Source organism: Anomaloglossus baeobatrachus, chromosome 5, assembly GCF_048569485.1.
Source record: "Anomaloglossus baeobatrachus isolate aAnoBae1 chromosome 5, aAnoBae1.hap1, whole genome shotgun sequence".
Classification (NCBI taxonomy): domain Eukaryota; kingdom Metazoa; phylum Chordata; class Amphibia; order Anura; family Aromobatidae; genus Anomaloglossus; species Anomaloglossus baeobatrachus.
Window position 1 is genome coordinate 411,936,181 of NC_134357.1, and position 20,028 is coordinate 411,956,208.

General features: G+C 44.1%; 1 protein-coding gene across 4 annotated transcripts in view; it reads right to left on the reverse strand.

Moving 5' to 3' along the window:
• Positions 1-20,028, reverse strand: part of GPATCH8 (G-patch domain containing 8) — a 70,900-nt gene that overhangs the window by 19,209 nt on the left and 31,663 nt on the right. For 2 of the 4 annotated variants that reach the window (XM_075350240.1, XM_075350239.1), the window contains exon 3: positions 13,391-13,463. In XM_075350240.1, the coding sequence (XP_075206355.1) occupies positions 13,391-13,463 (73 nt within the window). Of the gene's footprint in view, positions 1-1,416; positions 1,457-13,390; positions 13,464-17,797; positions 17,816-20,028 lie in introns of those variants that run through there. The other 2 variants (XM_075350242.1, XM_075350241.1) reach the window with 2 other exon arrangements.

Sequence of the window (20,028 nt, forward strand, 5' to 3'; positions counted from 1 at the left end):
AGCTTTTTGTCATTGGTAGGCATTTGCCAAACTTGTCGTAAAAATGCTGGTAGTCAGTGGAAATTAGTTTTTTTGGTTGTCCAAGATCTCTGGTTTATGGCCAGCTTCAAAGCTTCAAGAAGACCTTTGCCTCCTCCAATTAGTACTGCTTCATTGGTTCTAGAAGGTTGTTTTCTTTCCTTTCTGTACCCCTCTGTTCCAAAGTTATGTCCCCAGAAAAAAAGATGCACATTTTCCCCTTCAACCGACTTGGCGTGTTCCATAGACCTTATGTGAGAATTTGCCTTTTCTCTTCTGATGATGGCCAATCAAAAACACGTCTGCACTAACAAATTCTTAGGTATACGCCCAGTTGGCTGAAAGGAACATTTTTCATCTTTATTTACGGAGGCATAACTTTAGAATGGAGGGGCATAGAAGAAAAGGGAACACTGTTTCAGAATCAATGGAGTAGCATCAGTTGGAGGAAGCACACGGATGAAAATCAAGGTAAAGGTAACTACTGTTGAGCAACCAAGCTTTGAAAGAAGATGAGGGGGCTTGTAGTCTAGATTTTACATTACTTTGAACCTCAATAGGAAATTACTCCGCATAGGTGAGAGCAGAGGAAAGGGCTTCCTTCATGTCCAATATAGCTTGATGCCAGCTAGTGTCGAAACTTGGGTACTGAAAACTATACCATGGGGGACATTTCTGATACTCTACTTTATTTAGACAGTCTTTAACCTGAGTGTTCTAGCTCTAGATCACACTATGAAGTATAAGGAATGTTTTCAGCTAGTTAAACATTTTACTGTGACAACAGTTTGTTTCTATTTTGCAGAATTTGGTTATTTTCTAAACTACATTTACAAAAAAGTTGAACATTTCCATTCTGGTCATCACCTTCGTGTAACATGAAGCCGTGCTATCCCTTAATTTTCAAGCCTGCCGTCCAAAACACCTTTAGTCCTTTGCCTGTGTTCTGAGCCACAGCCTGCATCCTATCATTACCCACTTATTGCAAACGCTAGTATTCAAATCGTGTGGCGCAAACAAAAGAAAAATAATCAAAATCCACATTGAAAAGTGTTAGAATTTCCGAAGATTCATTTATCATTTATTTCCCACAGGCCTCCAAGCTAATGTTGAGAAAACTGAAGGGAAGAGGGAAGAAGAGGAGGAAAGGTCAGGAAGGGTGGAGGAGAGGCTGCAGTTATTTATTTTAATGGAAACACAAAATAAAATAAAAACAACGCCCCTTCAACATGTCCCTTATAATGAACAAGGACCAGACACGTGTGCATGGAAAGACAGAGGAGGAAAGGACGGTCCAAGCAATATATGAACGCTACGACAGAACAGAAAGAGAGGAAGCCTAACATTGGTGCACTGATGACAAAAAGGTAGTCAGTCTGAACAGAAATTTTCAATTACCACGGCTAAGTTTACCATCACCACAACAAGTCCAGGGGTATTATGCTGTAAAAAAGAAACACGGTTGGTTAGGCAGCGATCACGAGGTGAGGGGGTGGGAGGTGGCTAGCAGGAATACAAGGCTTCTTCAGGGAAGGAAGGGAAGAATAGCAAGAGGTCTCTACAGCTCGCGTCCTTCACCATAGAATATGGGGAGAGAGGAAAGCCACAGAATGATGGAAAGATGGAAAAAGAGACAGAGGTCATGACCTGCTGCACCCACAGGGGACAATCCTCAGGCCACAATGGCAGTCATCACTACCGAAATGACCGGTAAACAGCACTAACATCATAACTGCTACAAAGTCCAGCCTCAGAAATCAGCTATATTAATGTGGATCTAAGGAGTGACGTCTCCATGTGGAGCATAACATACGTGGCATCTGGGTCATAATATATGCAAAATGCCTCCTCAGAGAGGAGGACTTGAACTTTAGTGCCATCTACTGGAAGTAGCAATCCTGAAAGTCAATATCGACCCTTTGACTAGCCTCGACATAATATAACTTAGGATAAAAGCCAAACCAGAATCTCAATTTGCAGACATAGTGTTTTGGGGAGTTTTCATATTTAATTTCCCAGGGGAGCATTGCATGACTTATAAGCATCATTACACTGACAAGTCCGGCATGTCATTTTCCATCTACAAGTACAGATACCTCTTGGAACCCTAGTCAGAAGCCTCTTAATCAGATGCTTTGCACTGATGAGGGTGAAGACCCTGAAACACAGCGTCTGCAAATTGATATTCTGGTTTGGCTTTTATCCTACGTCATACAAGCCTTGATATTGACTTTTAGATTGCTGCTTCCAATAGGGGGCACTAGAGTTCAAGTCCTCTTCCACATTAAATATGCAAATTGCCTCTTTAGAGAGGATCTGTCATCACACTACATAATACAACCTGTACACATTATTTAATAATGATCAGGCTGATGAACGTGTTTTAAAAAATGCATGTCAGAATGACTGTATAATCCTGAAATAATAGCCAGCATTTTTTTCATGTTCTAAAAGGAGACAAAATACTGACCATTTTCATATCATGCACAAAAACTTACCAAAAGGAGATGACACAGGCACTCTCACATGGATTACCAAAGCAAGTACACCAGCCTCATAAGGTCTGAATGCAGTTTGATATGTGCAGCTTATATAGTGAAATCTTGAGACACAGCTGCTTCAAAGCGAGTGTCAGCACAGAGAACTTGAACAGAGTCGTTTTAGAGTAGTGGTCTTACAAGGATCACCTCTGGCCATATGCACTCTCCGTACATAATGAAAGAGGAGGCTTTCCCACTCAGGACTCGTTCTATGAGACAGAACAGACAACCCGGCCAATGTGTGACAAATGGCTAGATAAAGCCAGACTGGGTCCATCAGTTGATTAGACTTCATAATGTAAACAACCCTATAACATATCAAAATGGAAACTTGTAGCACCTCAAAACAAATGCACACACCTCATCATTGAGACATTGCCAAGGACTGAGTCTTCATAGATCTTACCCAATCGACCTCAATCACTTCCTCAAAGCTTTGTTATTACAAGCTAAACACAAATAGCTGAGATGCCAATACCAGTGCCACACACCAATAATGTATACAGGGCCGAACAAAGAAAAGCGGGTGTGATCAGGATCCAGGTAAGAAGAATAATCCACAAACTGCCAGATCAATCCAACAATCTCTGCAGTCTCCCCCAGGAGCGCTCGCTCAGCTCTGACCTCCTGGATCACGTACGTAAAAGCCCCTGACAGACGTCTGTGGTGGCAAATTACCTCCAGGAGAACAAATCAATCAGCAGCTCGAAATTGGACGACATCTCCCCTGGCAAATCAGTTGGCTGTCGACCACACAACAGTAGTATCAGACGAACCCATCGATATTTGCAGGTGCAACCAACATTAGCCTAATGTGTATGGGGGCTTAAAAAGTACATAAGCTCCTAGGATACCCAGGACTGTAACCCAAGAAGTGCCCTGTCCCAGACACATGTAATAAGAAGCCTACTTAAAGCGCACCAATCACCAGGATTTTCCTATATAACCTATACTGGTAATATCAGGCTGATTCTATACATACCTTTAGTCGTTAGCTCAGATGTATAGTTTGTGAAACATAGGCAAATAACGTTTGTTTCCGCCCCCCTACCTGTCCGTTCTCCCTTTATTTATGCTAATTCCATTATAGAAGGTTGTGGCTATAAATCATGGTGGCTAAAAGGACCTTGCTGATATCATACCCATGTGACCAGAAGGGGCGGGGCCTCAGCAAGCAGAAAAATGTTGCTTCCTCGCATTAGCTATGTTGGCTGAGGCCCCGCCGCTTCTGGTCACATGGGTATGACATCAGCAAGGTCCGTCTAGCCATCATGACTTATAGCCACAATCAATAGGAAAACACTTCTATAATGGAATTAGCATAAATAATAGATAGGGAGAGGATGAACAGGCAGGGGGGCGGGAATCACTATCAAACTCCACCCCAGCTATCAGCTGCTGCCAATCAAAAAACTGTTCATTCTACAAACTTAACTTGTGTTTCAAAACCTATACATCCAATCTGACACCTAAAGGTATGTATAGACAGCCTGATAGTGCCCGTATAGCACTGGCTTTAGGTTATATAGAAAAATCCTAGTGATTGGTGCCCTTAATAAAATAGCAAAAAAGAACTTATAAGTATACCCAAGACAAAGTGATTATAGCAAGCAATGTAAACATGAAAGCAATGTAATACAATGAGACCACGGAGTCTCCAGGAATTGAGGAGTAAGGGTACATCATCCCACCAGTAGTGACTTCAGTGAGTAAGCTGGTGGTGTAACACCCTGGGGGGACAAGCCCTTTCCCACCATGCCTCAAGATTCCTTGGTCTGGGTGCTATGTTGGTTGAATTTTTTCAATCACTTGCTGTGATTACTTTTCCTTGGGTATACTTGTGTGTAGAGATGAACAAATTTTGGAGGTTCGGTTCACCAGGTACTTTCGAGTTTGATTTTTGCCCCCGACTTGAATCGAACCTCAAATGAAGTGAGCAATTGGGCATTTTGTGGCCCCACTGACATGCTGCCAGCCATAAGCAGAACATTTCCAGGGGATGGTAAACAAGGTTTAAAAAAAAAAAAAAAAAATTAATTTTGTGTGTATGCACACTGCATCTGATCATGCTGATTGTACCCCAAGTGTGCGCAGTTCAAACACTACATGTGGCTTGCACTGGGCTGAGCTTCACTCATACCCAAGCACAGCCATGCTCGCTTGAGTGGTTGCACATGTAACTCACTCGAACTTCGAACCCAAATTTAGTTTTTTGGAAGTCTGTTTCCAAACCCGAACTCAACCTTAGATTCGCTCATCTCTACTTGTGTGCTCACTTTTGCCATCTTCAGTATGCATCTTTAGGGGTTTCCAGACGGCTCTTTTTGCCTGTGTGTTATGCTGGGTGTCTAGACAGGGCACAAATCAGGTTGCAGCCCTTGAGCATCACTTGAGTTCATGCAAGCTTTATACTTGTTCTTAAGTATTTGGTCATTTATGTGCTGTTCTGAGTAAATGTTATGTATATCAGTTTGTGTATGGTATTTTACCTTTACCTGTGCCTGGCTTTTACACATTTTTTGTTTGGTTCTGAAAGGTTTTTTGTGACACATCTTTGTGCCACATCGACTAGACATTTTATAAAATTAGGATCAATTTGGGCCCAACCCAATGGACAGCTGATCCAAGAAATATAGAACTCGCAAAGCATTCACTTCAGCGGAAAGAAACAGAATGTTACTGGGAACGCCACCTCTGGGAAGGAGAACGTGACACTACTATTCACAGAATCTATTTATCCTGTTCAGTCAAAGCGATATCACAGAAAGACCACGCATACCCATGCCACTTTCAATGGGCATCATTTGACAAAAGTCCCGTTTTGTTACTGCAACCCATGCATGTAGTCACAGCTTGCTCTGCTCACGCTCTCTTTTCATTGGAAACCCGCCCACAGAATAACCATTTACTCATCTAGACACCTTAAAGAAGCACATCACAGATTATATTGTTTTAATATATTGCAATCATTATATAGTGCAGACCTACAAAGCCATCCATAATTTTTCTCCTCCGTATGTCTACGAACTAATCTGACGATTTACTCCAACATGTAATCTCCGGTCCTCCCAAGACCTCCTATCCTCCACACATCCATTCCTCATCCAACCGCATCCCATCCTCTGGAATTCTGTGCCCCAAAACGTCCAATTATCTTCTATATTCGAAAACCCATCTCTTCAAGAAAGTTTTCAGCCTGCAATGAACGCAATGCCACCTCATCACAACTGAAGCTGACAAACTCCCCCAACCTACTGACTTCTTCCCATTATCCTGTAGACTGTAAGCCCACAAGGGCAGGAACCTCTCCCCTCTGTGCCAGTCTGTCTACTGTAATTGATATCTGTATGTTGTATGTAACCCCTTATGTACAGCACCATGGAATCAAAAGGTGCTCTATAAATAATACTTACAATTGCTCATTTTGCCTTTCTACACAGTTAATTCTTCTGTTTTCCATTAGGGCTATGACATCACGATTAAAAACAGAATAGCTAAATTCTTCCAAGCTCTATATATAAACAGTAGGTCGCTTTCCTTGCATGAATCATTGCAAAAGTCCCTGGCAGAGGGAGGAGGAGGAGCAGTTGAGTCAGGAGTTTGAGGGGAATGATTTATGTCCAGAAAAGAGACTTTCTACATCGAGCAGAGAAAAGAGAAGAATTTACTGGGTACAAAAGCAAAACAAACAACTAAGAATCCAGTGCTGATGATTGCAATATGTTAAAGGATAAAAACTTTTATGGGAGTGCTTAAGTCACATTTACATTGTATTCAATGTGATACATTTCCTCGTATGTATAGTCTTTACTTAAATGTGATGCTCAGGTGTCTGTTACGAGTCCAAATTTTCATTTACAAAGCTACCATAACAGTTTTGCTATGCCTGGAGATACCAGGTAACCTTACCCTGTGAGATCTGTGTAACAGACAAAAGCTTTAAATATCCAATTGAAGTATTAAGTTACATTCATGCTATGAATATTCTAGATGGGTCAGGCAGGGCTGCATTAAGCGTTACAAGACAATGCATACCAGCTGCACACACGTCCACTACGTATACGGTATATGGGATATAAGGGGTATCATATTCCGATGCGGGAAAACGATCTGCTTCTTTCATCCAATGTTTGCATTGACTATTGAAAACCTGTATACGCTGCATACGATATTGGAACCATGATGGGAAACCAATAGATCCTACTGTAAGCCAATATGGTCAATCACAATTCACCTAGATAGGTAAAGATTCAAGTACACCACTGCGCAACCAGCTCTGTCCTTACCTATTGTACCATCACCCATTCCCTATAGACTGAGCCCTCGCGGGCAGGGTCCTCTCTCCTCCTATACCAGTCTGTTATGTACTGTTAGGGTATGTGCGCACGTTGCGTACTCGCCCTGAAGATATTTCTGCAGCGATCTGAAGAGCACATGTGCGCTTTAGATCGCTGCAGAAATGTCCGTAGTGAGCGCCGATTCCATGCGCTCTGCCTGCAGCTCCTGCCATTGACAGAGCAGGAGCTGCCGGCAAAGCGCAGGAAAGAAGTGACATGTCACTTCTTTTTGCGCAGCGCTTCGGCAGTAGCCGAAGCGCTGCGCTCTGAGACGCCACGTGCGCACGGCCCCTGCACAATCTCCATAGACTGTGCAGGGGACGCAGGACGCATGCAGTTACGCTGCGCTGCAAAGCGCAGCGTAACTGCATGAATTTACGCAACGTGCGCACATAGCCTTAATGATTGTTGTATGTATACCCTCTTTCACTGTAAAGCACCATGGAATGAATGGCGCTATAAAAATAGATAATAATAATAATAATAATAATAATAATAATAATGAGTGGAGACCATAAAATTAAAATGACCACAGCTTTACACTGCTGAGAATTGGATCTATAAATTGTGTGTGCTGCCTATATACATTATGTGCATGCAGCTGATATTTCACTGTACCAATGTGGTAACATACCCTAAAAAGTCTGGAAGGCCATCCTTGCCTTTACAGAAACGAAGAAGCCATTTGTTTGTTCATAAGAGGGGCTGGATATCTGCCCGGAGCCTAGCAGACGCAGTGCCAGGAAATCTGTCACATGATTAAATTATGAAATGTCTATTATTCGGCTTCTTTAGCTGGAGGGCTTCAGAAATCTTATCTAATAAGACCACCATTCTCTCATATCCTGCTGCTAACACACAAGGACTCTTAATAGTTTTTGTGTCCAAAGGTGGTTCATACTTAAAAAGCAATTACACTAAAGCCTCCAGATACCAGCAAAGATTAAAAACCACTAGGCACTTATAGCAGCTAATCCCGCTTTTTAACTGTTTGCAGAGCGATCCTGATAATGAGAGCAGGACGATGGAGAAGTCAGACTGGACTATGCATGAAGGTCTCCGAGACTGTCGCACGTCGCCCCCCTCTGTTGAAAATCCAATTGCAGAATACAAACTGCCATTAAAAGGGGTTGTCCCATAAAGAACATGACCTATCCATGAAATAGATGAAAAATGTATGATGTCTGGGGGCTCCAAAGCTCACGAGAACAATGAGCCCAAGGCCTGATATTGCATGATTTCTTCCCCAATTCTAATACTTTTTTCTAAAACCACCACAGGAGTCTGATTGCTGGAGACCCACAGCCAGAATTTAAAGTCATGACAAGACACTTAAGGGTGCATTACACGCTGCGACATCACTACCGATATATCGTCGGGGTCACGTCGTTAGTGACGCACATCCGGCGCCGGTAGTGACATCGCAGCGTGTGACACCAAGGAGCGACGATCAACGATCGCAAAAATCGTTCAAAAACTGCGATCGTTGAAACGTCGCTCCTTTCCTTAATATCGCTGGTGCCACAGCTACGATGTTGTTAGTCGTTCCTGCGGCATCACACATTGTTATGTGTGACACCGCAGGAACGACGAACATCTCCTTATCTGCGTCCACCGGCAATGAGAAAGGAAGGAGGTGGGCGGGATGTTACGTCCCGCTCATCTCCACCCATCCGCTTCTATTGGCCGGCCGCTTAGTGACGCCGCAGTGATGTCGCTATGACACCGAACGCACCTTCACCTTGAGGGAGGGATTATTTGGCAGTCACAGCGACGTCGCTGACAAGGTATGTGCGTGTGACGCTGCCGTAGCGATAATGTTCGCTACAGCAGCGAGCATCAAATGTCGCACGAACGACGGGGGCGGGTGCTATCGCGCTCGACATCGCTAGCAATCGCAAGCGATGTCGCAGTGTGTAAAGCACCCTTTAGGCTCAAGCTACAGGGAGACTTTGGCTGCATGAGAGAGAGTTAAGCACAAGTTGGCTGACCACAAAATGTGTGCAATTTGTCTATAATTTGCTGTCGAAAGTTGCAGAGAACCTAGGAAATCTACAACGCATAAGTCTCTCCCCACAGTCTCTGGCCAAAACCTCTCTCGTGGCCTAAATACAAATAAAGTAGGACGGATGCCATTTACAATTAGGATATAACTTATTCTTAGGGCGCAATCAGATGTCTATACAAATCGGTCAGATATCGGACGACAATGCAGATTAGTTGCGGGTCTGCAGCCCCAAGCTTCATATATTTCTATGAAGCAGTCACGCTCGGGTCGGGAGACGAGCGGCCGATCTGTGCATTGCGGGTCCATCTCGGACTGATTTGTATGGATGTCTGAATGCGCCCAATATATAATGGAATCTCCATTGTAAGGTCAAAGTGGATGGGATTTATAGAAATTTTGTGCGCAATGTATTTATTTTTTTTCGCAGCCTAAAACCGACCTGCAGTGCTCGTTTTACCTCCACAACATGTCACCTTCTCTTACGGGAATGCTGAGTTTTAGGTTAGGATTTATCCATTAGCCTTGCTTTAAATGCGGAAAATTCTCATGTAAAAATAAATCACACTAAGCACGCGTGTAATTAAAGCCAAAAACAAAGCTTTATTTAAAACAAAATATACCAAAAAGACAAAACCGCCACAAAAAGTGCAAACTGGTGTGTGTAATATATATATATGTAAGCAAGTTCCCTAATTTAGCTAATATGTACAGAAATGTTGCAAAAACTCTACAACATCAAAGACTCACCAACTACTTATCGTGGGAACAGACTTAGTTCCATAATCTTATTAAATAGAGGTTAAAATATTTTAATTCTTAATACATCCTCTTTTCTTTTTAATTTCCTCTATAAAAAAAAAGAAAGAAAAATATTAAGACAGAACCTATATCCAACATGTATACTTCTAGACCTTATGTGCACGAATATTTATCATGGTTGCCCTGGTCTATTCATGAAGCACTCGTATGATGGTCTCCTTATTTCAGACCCTCTATATGAGGCCTAAGACACACGGCATGAGAATCTATGCAAGTGAAATGCGATAAAACATCGCATTCCACTCGGACCAATGTTAGCCTATGTCCCAGCACCCATGAGCGATTATTTTCTCAGCCCTAATCGGACTAAGAAAACAATCGCAGCATGCTGCGACTGTAATGCCATCCTGGTTTCTCTCGCACCCATTCAAGTCTATGGGGAAAAAAAAAAAAAAAAAAAAAAAAAAAAAAATCGCACTGCACACCGATGTACCGCAAGTGTTGAGCGAAAATGGCAATAGCCGGCTACGGAGGAGAGAAAAAAAAAATCCCTCCCTCCCGCCGGCCTGCCCCTCCGCAGAGCCAGCACTCCCCTCATCAGTGCCGGCCCGCCCCCCGCAGCTGAGGTCCAATCGCATGATCAGACCTCAGTTGCAGTGACACTCACATAACACTCGGCTCACTGCCAGCGTGAGTTGAGTGTCATGCGAGGATCGCACTAGTCCCCATGTGGTCCCGGCCTATAGGGCACTGTCATACAGTATAGAGAAAAATAGTCTCGATTATAATCTATTTGGGGTTTTTTTGAGCATTACATTTGCTTTGCCTTCTTTACTAATTGATTAATTATTATGGGGTTTAAAACTTAACTATTCCAATGTTAATGTCTTTTCAATATTTGACATTAATTTTCCTCATAAGTTCATGTGATCGGTATTCAAGGGTTTATATTCTTATCCTCTACTCATACCATTGATCCACATACATTTATTTCCCCTATTGTGTTTATTCTTATTATCCTAATCACCTAGTATATTATGCTTTACTTCACTTTCATGTCGAGATTACTCCCATCTTTCACATATTTGCCATTCTGTCCTAGCTAGCATCCCTAATTTTCAATTAGTCACATTAATCAATGCATTTCACCGCTTATTATGCTTCATCAGGGAGAATTTTTAGAGCAAAGAGTAGTGGCATAACGGGATACAATTCATTATGGCAATATAGCCGGTGTATGCTCGAGGTCTTATTTAAACACGATCACACCCCAATTCTAAAAACAGCCCTTAATATGGCTAAAAGAACTCAACACTTTCAAATTGTAAGGTATGGGCTCTGTTTATTGTTCAGGGATCCAAAAGTGTGATGTTTCTGTCAGATTAGAGGACCTTCTTCAAGCATCAGTAGCATGTTATAATGCAGAATATATGGTAGTGAGTGGCAATAGATTCACCACTATGGTGAGTGGATCTGCGAACCGCAAATTCTGTTTACCATGGTATATAAAGGGGTTGGATCCTACTTGAAAGCCTTGCACTGGGAATGGATTGCAGCATTCCCTTGTCTTTGATGTACACCGCAGACCATTTTTTAACCTTAGTCATTAGTTGGATCCACACTAGGTCGTTAGGTTTCCATGTAGACTTGAAAGCATATCTCCTGTGTTACACATCTGCTTTTTTTGCCATCAGTCACAATCCGTCGAATTTTGCAAAAGACGGATCAAAGCGCTGGATCCATTTTTTTCTCACTGACTAGTATTAGCGACGGATTGCCCGTTGAAAAATGTGTGTCCGTCGGACTGAGACGACGTCCATAGTAACGTTTTTTGTGTATGTCGAAAAAACAAACAGCGACGGATCTGTCGCAGGGCGCAGGATCCGTCGTAATCCTTCAAATGACGGATCTAGCTGTATCTCCCCCTCTATCTACATATTACCAGCAACAATAGTATTTCGTATTAGCCGATATACTGTACTTGGTAATGCTCGTATTATCCAGTGGAGGAGGGAATTCATTATACTATAACTACATGTGTTTTTGCGTCACCTTAGTCAGGAAGACACAACATTTTTACAGCGCGATTCAGGGCTTTTTTTGTAGGATGCGATTATCACCTCTACACATTTGACGAACATATTTGGTCATCGCTTTTTCCATTATTCTGCCTTTTTCTGCATGATAAACAATAATTGCATTGGTATTTTTTTTTTTTTTTTAAAACAAGGAAATTATTTTATAGTTTAAGATGGTTACAGCCGGCCATCAATTACATTTAGACTAACATTTTGATGCGAGAAAGCATCTTTAATATGGAAAATGCATTGAGGCTTTTTTTACTTTCAAATATATTTTAATAACATTTTTTTTCCTTGACACTTAAAAATGTATGAGCCTGATTGCTCATAATACACCGGAATCATTCCATTGTGTTAGGACTGTCAATATAATAACATAGCAGACCTGGAGGGCCACGGTTGGGTTGTTGAGGCAGCTGGGAGCCTTTTGGGGTGGCAGTGGGAGACACTACCTCTGTCAATTAATTGAAACAAAAAGGACTGCTTCTTACCCCACATTTTTCCCGAGCAGCAGTGTATATTTAGTAGTGACTGTCACATATTGGAGCCCAGTCTCATTGGCTGTAGTGACCCACAAAAGCAAGAAAAGCTGCTGGTTGGGATCGTTGAAGAGCATTTGGTGCTTTTGAGAGTTGGTGATACTGCGAGTCAGATGTATACAAATCAGATAGTGATGGGCTCTACGAATAGCCCAACCATACTGTATCCCCAGAAATCACATTAAAGGGAACCGGTCACCAGGTTTTTCCCTTATGAGCATTCTAGAATACTGTATAACGTAAAAAACACTTTTATAATACTCACCTAGACGGTGGTCTGGTCCGGCGCCTCTTCCATCTTGTCAAGATTGTGGTCCTCCTGCTCAGCCCCGTGTGCATGGTGCATCCTGCATCATTCGAAGGCCTCCATTGCATTCCTGCGCATGCACACTTTGACCTGCCTGAGAGCAGATCAAAATACTGTAGTGCGCATGCGGTCTTTGACCTTTTCTCGCGCCTGCGCATTACAGTACTTTGATCTGCCCTGCTGAGGGTAGAGCAAAGTGCACATGTGCAGGAGCACAATAGAAGCCTCTCTGTGAATGACGCGGGGCTGGGCAGAAGGACGGCAATCGCATGAACAGAGGAGGTGTCGGACAGAGAGCAGCAACACCCATTGGACCAGGTGTTATAACGCTATTTTTTACATTTTACAGAGCAGCCTGGCCTTTTATATAAGGTATTCTGCAATACTGTATATAAGGGCTCACTGGTGATGGCTGCAGCTCATAAGGAAAAAACCTGGTGACAGCTTCCCTTTAAATCTAAACTTTTTCTTCTCCACTTCTTGCAGACTACATAGATTAGATGCAATGGTCAACAATCAAAAGTCATCCAGGACATGAAACACAAGATGTACAACAGACAACACTAGCTCATTTCCGCACCGACTCTTGCACTACAATGTATAAGGCACGTTGGGGTTCATATGGATTAGGCTTTCCCAAAAGTCCCTGGTCTGTATTATTTAGCTCCTCTTGCAGTTGAAAAACAGAAGGGGGAAGTGGAAAAGCAAAAAGAGGTGAGGAGGGGAGAGTGCAGGAAGCACATGAAGACTGAATGATAACATTTCAGAAGACAGTGAAATCTAAGCTGGCATGTCACTTACCCTGAAGAGTTTTCCCCAGGCCCTGGCCAAGTTTCCACCCATGCTTCTGCAGCAGGCGATGTCCGATGTTATCCTGATGGATTGGGGAGAGAAGGAGGGGGAGAAAAAAAAACACGAAAATATTCCAGTAATAAAATTGGCCCCCCCTTCCCTCTGTCATTGATTCTCCACCAGTGACCGATTTTTGTGAGAACTGAGTCATGCGATAAAAAAGGATATATATAATAAAAACAGGTAGCTTTTACCATTTCAAAGCAAATAAGAAAAGAAAATCTAGTGTATGGTGACATAAAACACACTGCTCCCTATACTATGGACTTCTCATAAAATGGTGACACTCCTAGTGACCCTCCAGCTGTGCCAAACTGGGGGGACAAGTCATCTGGAAAACATGTAAGAAAAGGTTGTGGCGTGTGGTGGGAACATACGTGGATATGAATCCAATATGGAACTGAGAAAACACAGAGCATAAGACAGACATCTATCCATCACCTGGACCGCAAGGCAGGTGCTATCCCAGAGAGAGCCAACGAGAGGGCACGGGGCCGGGAGCTTGGTGCACAAATATAGGCTTGTATCTAGATTAGATCGGAGATATGCAGCCAGTAAAGTCTCAGGAATAATGTGCCCTGGCATGTTCTGCCAAGCTTGGCACTACAGGCCGCCAGGGCTACGCTGCATAAGCTTCTCAGCTGGTGACAAGATGAGGAGGGAAATGCAATCACAGTGATCACAATGGAGCGCCGCTCTCATGAGCACTCGATGGGACAGCACTCGATTTCCTGGGACATATCCAAACAAACACGATTGTGGGAGAAGCCATAGTAGCAGAGATTACGGAGGTAGATACCAGTTGGTTCCCAACCAGCTTCCTTCATTACAATTCTCTTTATCTCAGACGGAACTAAAAGCATGCAGCAAAACGGTATTATTGATATTTCGGAAGAAACCATTGTGTTAGTGTTATTTAGGTAGAGTAATAATAATCATGGGGGGAGAAGTAAACGGAAGAGATACACCTGCAGGTCTGGCTTTATGAAATGAGGATCATGAATGATTGCATAGCATCTAATGCATCGGGTGAGACAGGACTAGAACGGGGTTAACAGCCAAGGACGTTCAAGTGCAAATGATAAAGCAAAACAGAGGCAAGAGGAGAGGGGGTCCCAGCAGAGTGTCTCATCTCCCCTTTTTACACAATTAATCGATCGCTAGGCGTGACCTTGAAGTGACCTTCAGTGTGGTAATGGGCTTTGTTCCCTGCAACTTGTCCATCGGGGAAGGTGTCTCATTGAAATAAGTGTAGGTCTTTGGCTATCCGTGCCTACGGAGCGGGGTACGTTGTGCTTATGACATCTGAATGCATATAAACCAGCAATGTAGGCTGCATACTGAATGTGCAGACTGCAGCACAGACATCATTTCTGAGCAATGATGAAGGGGAGGCACTAAAAGTCATCGGGAAGGGAGGGGGAAACAATAGAGGAAGACTGAAGGAGGGGAGAGGGGTGACTCATACTGCAGGGTGGAACATAGCAGGACATAGAAGGGAGTCTTGTTCTGCATTCCTATGCACAAAGGCGCATTGCAGCCCGGCAGCAGGGAGGTGCTGACAAGTCCCACTAATAACACCCACACCGGACTGGGAATCACCGTCCCCACTGCCCAGAAAACAAAGCTGTAATCCTATACAAGATAGGAAAATAGAAATATTTCAGAGGCACCAGGTCTGGAGACCTAAGGATCCCAGCACTCCTAATCGGAGGACGTCTGAAGCAGGACATTAAGGACAGCAGTAAAGAGGGAGATTCTCTGGTAACCCATACAAGATTCCTACAGGGGTAACCATTTTCTGTGGTAAAAGTCAGCCAAATATGAGTGGTAAGATGACTCGATTACACTCATGTAATGCCATTCCAGGGATAGGGATGGTGGAGGGGCCACAGAACAAAGGGTCAGAGTGTATGGGACCTGGAGACATACAGTGGAACCTTGGTGTACGAGAACAATCCGTTCTGGGAGTGTGCTTGTAAACCAAGTTACTCGTCTAGCAATGCAAGATTTCCCATAGGAAATAATGGAAGCTCAGACAAATCATTCCACAACTTGTTCAATGTCCCATCCTGGTCCCCTATTGTGCCATTCCACACACGCACAAACACACACGTACAAACACACACTATGCTCACCTTACCCTCCCGTTCCCTCGCCGGCCTCCTGGTTCTTGTAGTCCGCATGTATGTGTATCAGGTAACCATCGCGGCCAATGCCGGAGCGTCCACTTTCAGCAGTAGACGTCATACGCAGGAGCCGATTGCCTCTGATTGGCCAGCGCGCTGCCTTTGACAAGCGGCTAACAGCGGAAGTTCCTCCATCGTCGCGAAGGTTACCGGATACACACTGTACTTGCAAACTACAAGAACCAAAAGGCCGGCGAGGGAACGGAAGGTAAGGCGAATATAATAGGTGTGTGTGCGCGTTTGTGCGGAGTGCAAGAGCGGGTCAGAGCGCGGTGAAAATACGGCACCAGCAGTGTGTGCGGTAAGTATTTGCTCGTTGAGAAAAGATTGCTCGTAAACAGAGTTACAAATTTACAGCAAGCTTTGCTCGTATAGCGAAATACTCGCACACCATGTTACTCGTAAACCGAGGCTCCACTGTACTATAAATCTTCTTCAGTCTGAGCTGCCAAGCTGAAAGGGAGCCTGATACCCGATACATGCTGCCCGATCCACAGGCATATTAGGCACTGCCTGCATGATATCAGCTCTATAGGCTTGTAATGGCGAGACCTGTGACCACAGAAGTGGGTGGGAGAATATGCCAAGGTCAAGCCGCACTGGAGGCTAGTCAGACAGGCAGGTCCACGGCAGCTTTTAGGCTATGTGCCCAAGGGAGCCTGTTTGTGCGGATCTTGCCGCGGAAAACCTGCGGATTTTTCTGGATTTTCCAGATAAATCCGCAGGTTTTAGCATGTACAGGCACTCCCCATGTTATCCTATGGGACATAGGGAGTGCTGTGTCCACGCTGCGGAAAGTGCAGCTGCCGACCACGCTGCGGATGTAGGCATCCGCATGTATAATTGCATGTCAATTATTTATGCGGAATTACCTGCGGATGTCCCGGACCTCCGCTATGGAGATGAGAGGCAGAGACGTCCGCAGGTAAGCCGCGTGAATGTCCGCATGTTTCCCGCAGCTATTCCGCTGTAATCTAGCAGCTAAAAATAGCTGTGGACGCCGGCGGGCAGCTGCGGGAAACATGCGCTCGTACCTGCGGATACATCCGCAGGTATGAGCGCCCGTGGGCACATAGCCTTAAGGTATATTTATCTCCAAAACACCAGTGTTTCAGAGTCAGACATGCATTACTCAGATCAGGAAGTCAATGTCTGATACTTGACGCCTGTGGATCGGGCAACATGTATCAGCTGTCAGGTTCATATCCTTGCTATAGGAGTCCAGTGCACCACTCTGTTGTCCATACGAAGTTGGTGCAACCCTCCACAAGGTTGTGGCAATACAGAGAAATCCAGGAACCAGGGCACCAGACGTCCTTTTAGTAGCTTTATTAAAGCTTTATCATGCCATAGAAAAAAAAAAAAAAGGTGCATATCCAACTAAAAAGGAGGAATTCTGGTGCCCTGGTTTTCGGATTCCCCAGCTGTCAGAGTCACGTTAAACAAAGAAGCAGCATGGTTGCTCAGTGGTTAACATGGTTACTTTGCAGCATTAGGGTCCCGGGCTCAAGTTCCACCAAGGACATCTGCGAGGCATTTGTATGTTTTTTTTTCTCCTGCACTCCAAAGACATCCTGGTAGGGAATTTAGATTGAGGGCCCCAATGGGGACAGTGATGACACTGTCTATAAAGAGCTGTAGAATGAGAATATAACAAACTAAAAGGTCATTTTTTATACTACTTTCCCTTTAAAAACCAGACAGAAATGGCATTTTTCTTAATAGGGCACTTGAATGCGCAGCTCTTTTGTCCCCAAGAGACAGACCTGTCCATCAGATACATGGAGGTCAGGAGAGCTCTGCGGTGTGTAAAGAAGGCACTGACACTTCACAAAGGAGATCGGCACTTAAAGTCAAAGTGGACAGTCCCTTTAATGCTTTATCTTTGGAGGACAGTTTATAATAAATCTGAATAGCCTAAAGTCTAACCTAAAACCGCTGAGATATCAGCAACTCCCCACTTAATGACAGTGTTTGGCAATTGTGCACAATATCGGCAGCCGTGTGGCAGGAATAGACAGACTGCTGAGAGGAGGGGAGGCACTCTGCTTGGGTACAGGAAAGGGTACTATGGATTTTCTACAAGAAAGGTTAAAAAAAGACAGACAAAATGGGGGAAGCATTGCTAGTTTCCAAAAGATAATACAAGTGGAGTGGAAATACGAACCTGGCTTTAAAAACAGGGCTGTCAAAGGAACAATTAAATGTAACACAGTAAGAAACACAGATTGGTTTTATTTTTGTATTTTTATAGTATTTTTTTTTTCTTGCATTGTCACCAAGCCACTGCTTGCAAGTTAAAGGCTTAATATATAAGATAGGTGAAAGCAGGAAGGTGAAATGAAAAGGCATAGACAAAGTAATTGTAAAAAAATAATAAATAAATCATTTGGTAAATCGGAGGGATGAACTGAGTGCTGGGAATTACAGAGGTTTAAAAAGAAAGACAGGAGAAATGGAGAAGTTAAAAGAATAAGATGGCACGGAGAGGTGATGGATGCACTGGGCAGACATTTGCGTCACTTACAGAGCCAGTCAAGAGCAAAGGCTGCTGGGAAATCATGGATCCAGCCGTAACGCCTCCAGCTAACAGGACCCCCACTATTCAGTATTAGACCCAGCCGGAGGAAAGGAATCTATTTAGCCGGAAGGCTGATGTGGAGTCCGGACTGTGTAAGGGGCAGAATGATGGCACAGTCCCGGATATAATGACTTCTTGGTTATTGCAAATACAATGGAGATGCATTGTGCGCGGCCGTCATCCATGGAGCCACTTAGTACAATAAATCTACTGTTATACAATACAGTGGTTTGGATTATCTGACAATACCGTACAGAAAAAGGAATGGGGAATTTTACTGGATGTAGACCATGAAGGGCAGCTGTGACTATGCAACGGCCACCAGGGAAATCTACTGTGACCATCAGATAAATGGCAGCTGCGTGGACATGGTATATAGGCCAAGGGCTGGAAGGAGACGGACTGCAAGTGTACAGATGCCACCTCTTTCTTGCACTCCTCACTCAATCCCCATCAGCTCTTGAGTGGGCGATAAGTTCGGCTTAGCGTGCTCTGTAGTCAGAACTAAATGCTCACTGTGGGATTCTCATGCATATTGCAGGGCAGAGAGACCCTGTTCAGCCCCTCAAAACCAAACCCTGCAGCTCACTACAAGTTGACACCACCAAGGCCGGACAGAGAGGAAGCCGTGGCGTTAGGCTATGCCAAATGGCACCCAGCTTGGCGCAGATAACCTTTCCTACTGCAGGCTGGCCCTCTACTCATAAGGGCTGGTAAGAGCCTCCGGCAGTGGAAGAGTTAAAACTGGTCAAGTTGAGGCCAGCCGGTCTCAGAGTCCACAGATCCTGCCAGCTGCACTCAGAAGTCAATTGATGACCTCCCATTCATTCCCTCCAGCTGAGCAGATACAATTGCAATTCCTCTGGGATGCTACCCTGGAAGGGATGGGGAATGCTCCATTGGCTTACTGCATTTTCACACAGTCCAATGTGATCCACTCTACCAGCTTCTGCTATAATCAAGAGTAGAGCCAGTGCTAGTGAGGCATTCCCATAGAGATATCTGGACTCAGGTACATGCATATACTAAACTATCGCCATCCTTTCTAAGATACCAGGGGACTGCAGAGATCACACACTAGATATGTACGGAAAATTTACACATGGGCAAAGAGGGCACTAAAAATCATAAGGATAGGCATGGTCTCCTCTCACATTATTCTCTGGCTCTGAGAGCCCAAGGCTAGGATCTGTAGACTCCTGGAGCAGAAGAGCCATAGCCCAACCCTGCACTCTTCCTCACAGGTATTGCTGCAGAGGCAGGCTAACACTTCCACAAACCCCCTCCCTGCATCAACACTACAGTGCGCCCCCTGTAGCCCAGCACGCTGCAACTGCATCCTACTAAGGACATTGTACATAGAGGTGTCTCGCCCATATATGACTGCTAACCATATCTTTAAAGGGATGTTCTCAGCTTAATCGTTAAGGAATACCCCTTTACCCAGGCTCTAGTACTTCCAAATTGTTTGGTGGTGGGGGGTGGGAGACTCCTCTGACTGAAAAATCAGGTTATCTGCCCAGTACTGCTGCTGAACTGAGCGTTTACGCTCCAAATGCAGATGCATCTTTAGCATTGGGGTAAGCATTGGGATAGTGACAATCGCGTGGTACGTATGGCTGCCACGATCTTCCCTGTACCCGTTCTAAAGCTGCATTCATCAGTGATATTTCAATTGGTGAATAGCAGTTTCCTGCAACAAGCAAGCCATTGTATGAAATGATATACTTTATTGTTATTTAGCTGATGTATGGTTAGTCTGAGGCTTTAACCTTTACTAAATGACAAAGAGGAGAGGCAGAGCTGTTCAGAATGAC